The following is a 2,207-nucleotide window of genomic DNA, read 5'->3' as shown; positions in this document are numbered from 1 at the left end:
GAAGCAGGAACGCCAACTGCAAGCTGCTGACTCTGCCCTCTTACTGGGAGAACTCATTCTGCAGAGAAAACAGAGCATGCTGTCAGTCGTGGTGCAGGGTGAGGGAAGAGCTGCACCGAACCCTTGCCAATAGTTGCCTGTTCCGGGCAATGCCTGGTTTCTGCTGAAACACAGCTTAGAAAAGCGCTCTGTTTCAAACAGCAGAGGATGCTTCCATTCCTACAGCTCAGCCCTCAAGTCCTGTTGGCTAAATACCTCTCAACGATGTCAAGCAGGGACATGGATCCCGAGAATGTTGGAGGCTCAGGCTGCTTCGCTCTCCTGGGGCAGGCCTTCAACAGGGAACGAAGGCAGGAGATGAACTTGCCCCGTTTCTTTGGCTCTGCGCAACAAAACAAAAAAACAAGTTCATTTCAGCCCTGGCTCGGTTGGACGAGGCCGAGTGCAACACATTCAACAGAACACGTAACAACAGAAAGCATGTTCCCAACAAAGACACGCAAGAACGGATTTTCCCCATCCCTGGAGGTGCCCAAGGAGCTTAATGCAGTTCTCTTTCTAAGCTTGCTCAACTCGGGCATTAATGAACCCCCTGAAAGCCACGTTCAGACCCCATTTTACTAACCCGCATTGTCAAATGTAAAATACGCACCTGGCTTTAGCAATGAATGTAGGATGGACTCGGGCAGCTTTCCCCTGATGAGTTCCACGCACTCACCAGGGAAAAAACCAACCTGTAATAATAACAAAAAGACAGGTGGGCATTAGCCCAAGCCCAGAGCCAAAGGGAAGGTCCTCTGACACCGACACAGGGCAACTGTTTGCATCCAGAAGCCATCCTGTGCAGGCAGAGCAGCTCCAACCGGAGATTCTAGACACTACTGAAGCTGTGCTCTCTAGTCAAAAATGTGTGCCTACCTCAAAGCCACGCTTGCCTCTCCAAAAGGGGCTCATCTCCTTTGGTGGCATATCAACAATGCACACGATGTCTCCAACCTGCAAAAGATTGAAACATCAATCCCAGCTTCAGCACAGCTAAAACAAAAGCCTTCTTCTACGACACAAAATATGAGAGTATTCCCGAGGCGTTCACACTCTATACTAATTCTGTGCACAACAACAAGGAACGCCTGGAACTGCTTACCTCCAGAGAGAGCTCATCCGGCCCCTGGGCGACGTGGCTCCTAATAACATGGGCTGCCGCAATTGCTGGTACGTTTAAAGATGACATAGCACGCACCAGCTGCGGCTCCCGCATGTTATCAGCCTGCAAAACAGAGCACAGGCCGTGGTCAGGAGATGAGGACAAATCAGGAGGATTTCAAGGTGAGGAGCACATCTGCAAAGAAAGCTGCAGCAAATGCGCTCCGTCCTTATCAGGAGCACTTCAGAAGGAGCTGCACGTCTCATCACAGTTATTTCCCTTTCTGGCGTGCATTGCCAGGCCATGCAAAGATGCATCTCTCTCTACCCAGACTAATCAGCAATGGCACTGGCACAGACAGGTGGCCAGGCCCTTTTTGGCCCATTCTTTCCTGCAGGAGAGTACACCTGCAGCTCCTTCTAATGGCTCAACACAGGGAAAAAAGACCGGCCAGAGCTTCATACTGTACCTCCGTCGCTGCCAACTCAGGCTCACGGCTGATCCCACTGCACGCAGCACCCATCACAGCAAGTGTGAACAGCTGGAACAGAGCAGAAACACACTTCTGTTTTCTCTATTCACACAGCACAGTATGGACAGACTTCTTCAGAGCTACCCGCGCATACCCTGCGGCAAAACCATGCGGGGGGACAAAACATGGCACGTACCTGGCAGTGAGATCACCTCAAGCTATCTGCAGCAGTTCCTTGTCGCTTTGCTCGGATGAAATGAGAGCAAAAGCTGCACCGAGGCAGTGGGCGGAGGGTGAGGAGAGGAGAGAGAAAGAGCAGGTCAGAGAGCAGGGCTATAACAGTCATGGAATAACACACACAGCACAACTGTCCCACCCACTTGCTGCAAGACATGCTGAGTCTCAGGCTACGTGATGCCTGTCCGCCCAGCAACTTTACAAATCTTCCACTACTGAGCAAAGACAATGGAAGAAGCACGGGACAGGTGCCAACTTTACGGATACCCCCTTTGGAACGTGTGTACCGGGGAAAATTACGTCTGATGGTCAAGAGTAAGCAATACGGTGCTGTGAGCTCAAGCAGCCAGCAGT

The 2,207-nt window shown here is 51.4% G+C and overlaps 1 protein-coding gene across 1 annotated transcript; it reads right to left on the bottom strand.

Annotated features, from left to right (window-relative positions):
- Positions 1-620: 620 nt before the first annotated feature.
- LOC146754220 (rho GTPase-activating protein 32-like) lies at positions 621-1,263 on the bottom strand. Its single transcript, XM_085527485.1, has 3 exons — positions 1,145-1,263; positions 919-996; positions 621-734 (listed from the first exon to the last, which is right to left on the bottom strand). The coding sequence occupies exons 1-3, from the start codon at positions 1,256-1,258 to the stop codon at positions 621-623; spliced, it is 306 nt and encodes a 101-aa protein (XP_085383611.1). The 5' UTR covers positions 1,259-1,263.
- Positions 1,264-2,207: the final 944 nt, after the last annotated feature.

This window comes from Coturnix japonica, chromosome W, assembly GCF_054131305.1.
Source record: "Coturnix japonica strain WE chromosome W, WE-NBRP24, whole genome shotgun sequence".
NCBI classification, from domain to species: Eukaryota; Metazoa; Chordata; class Aves; order Galliformes; family Phasianidae; genus Coturnix; species Coturnix japonica.
The sequence above is the reverse complement of the archived record's forward strand: the minus strand, read 5'-3'. Positions and strand labels throughout refer to the sequence as shown.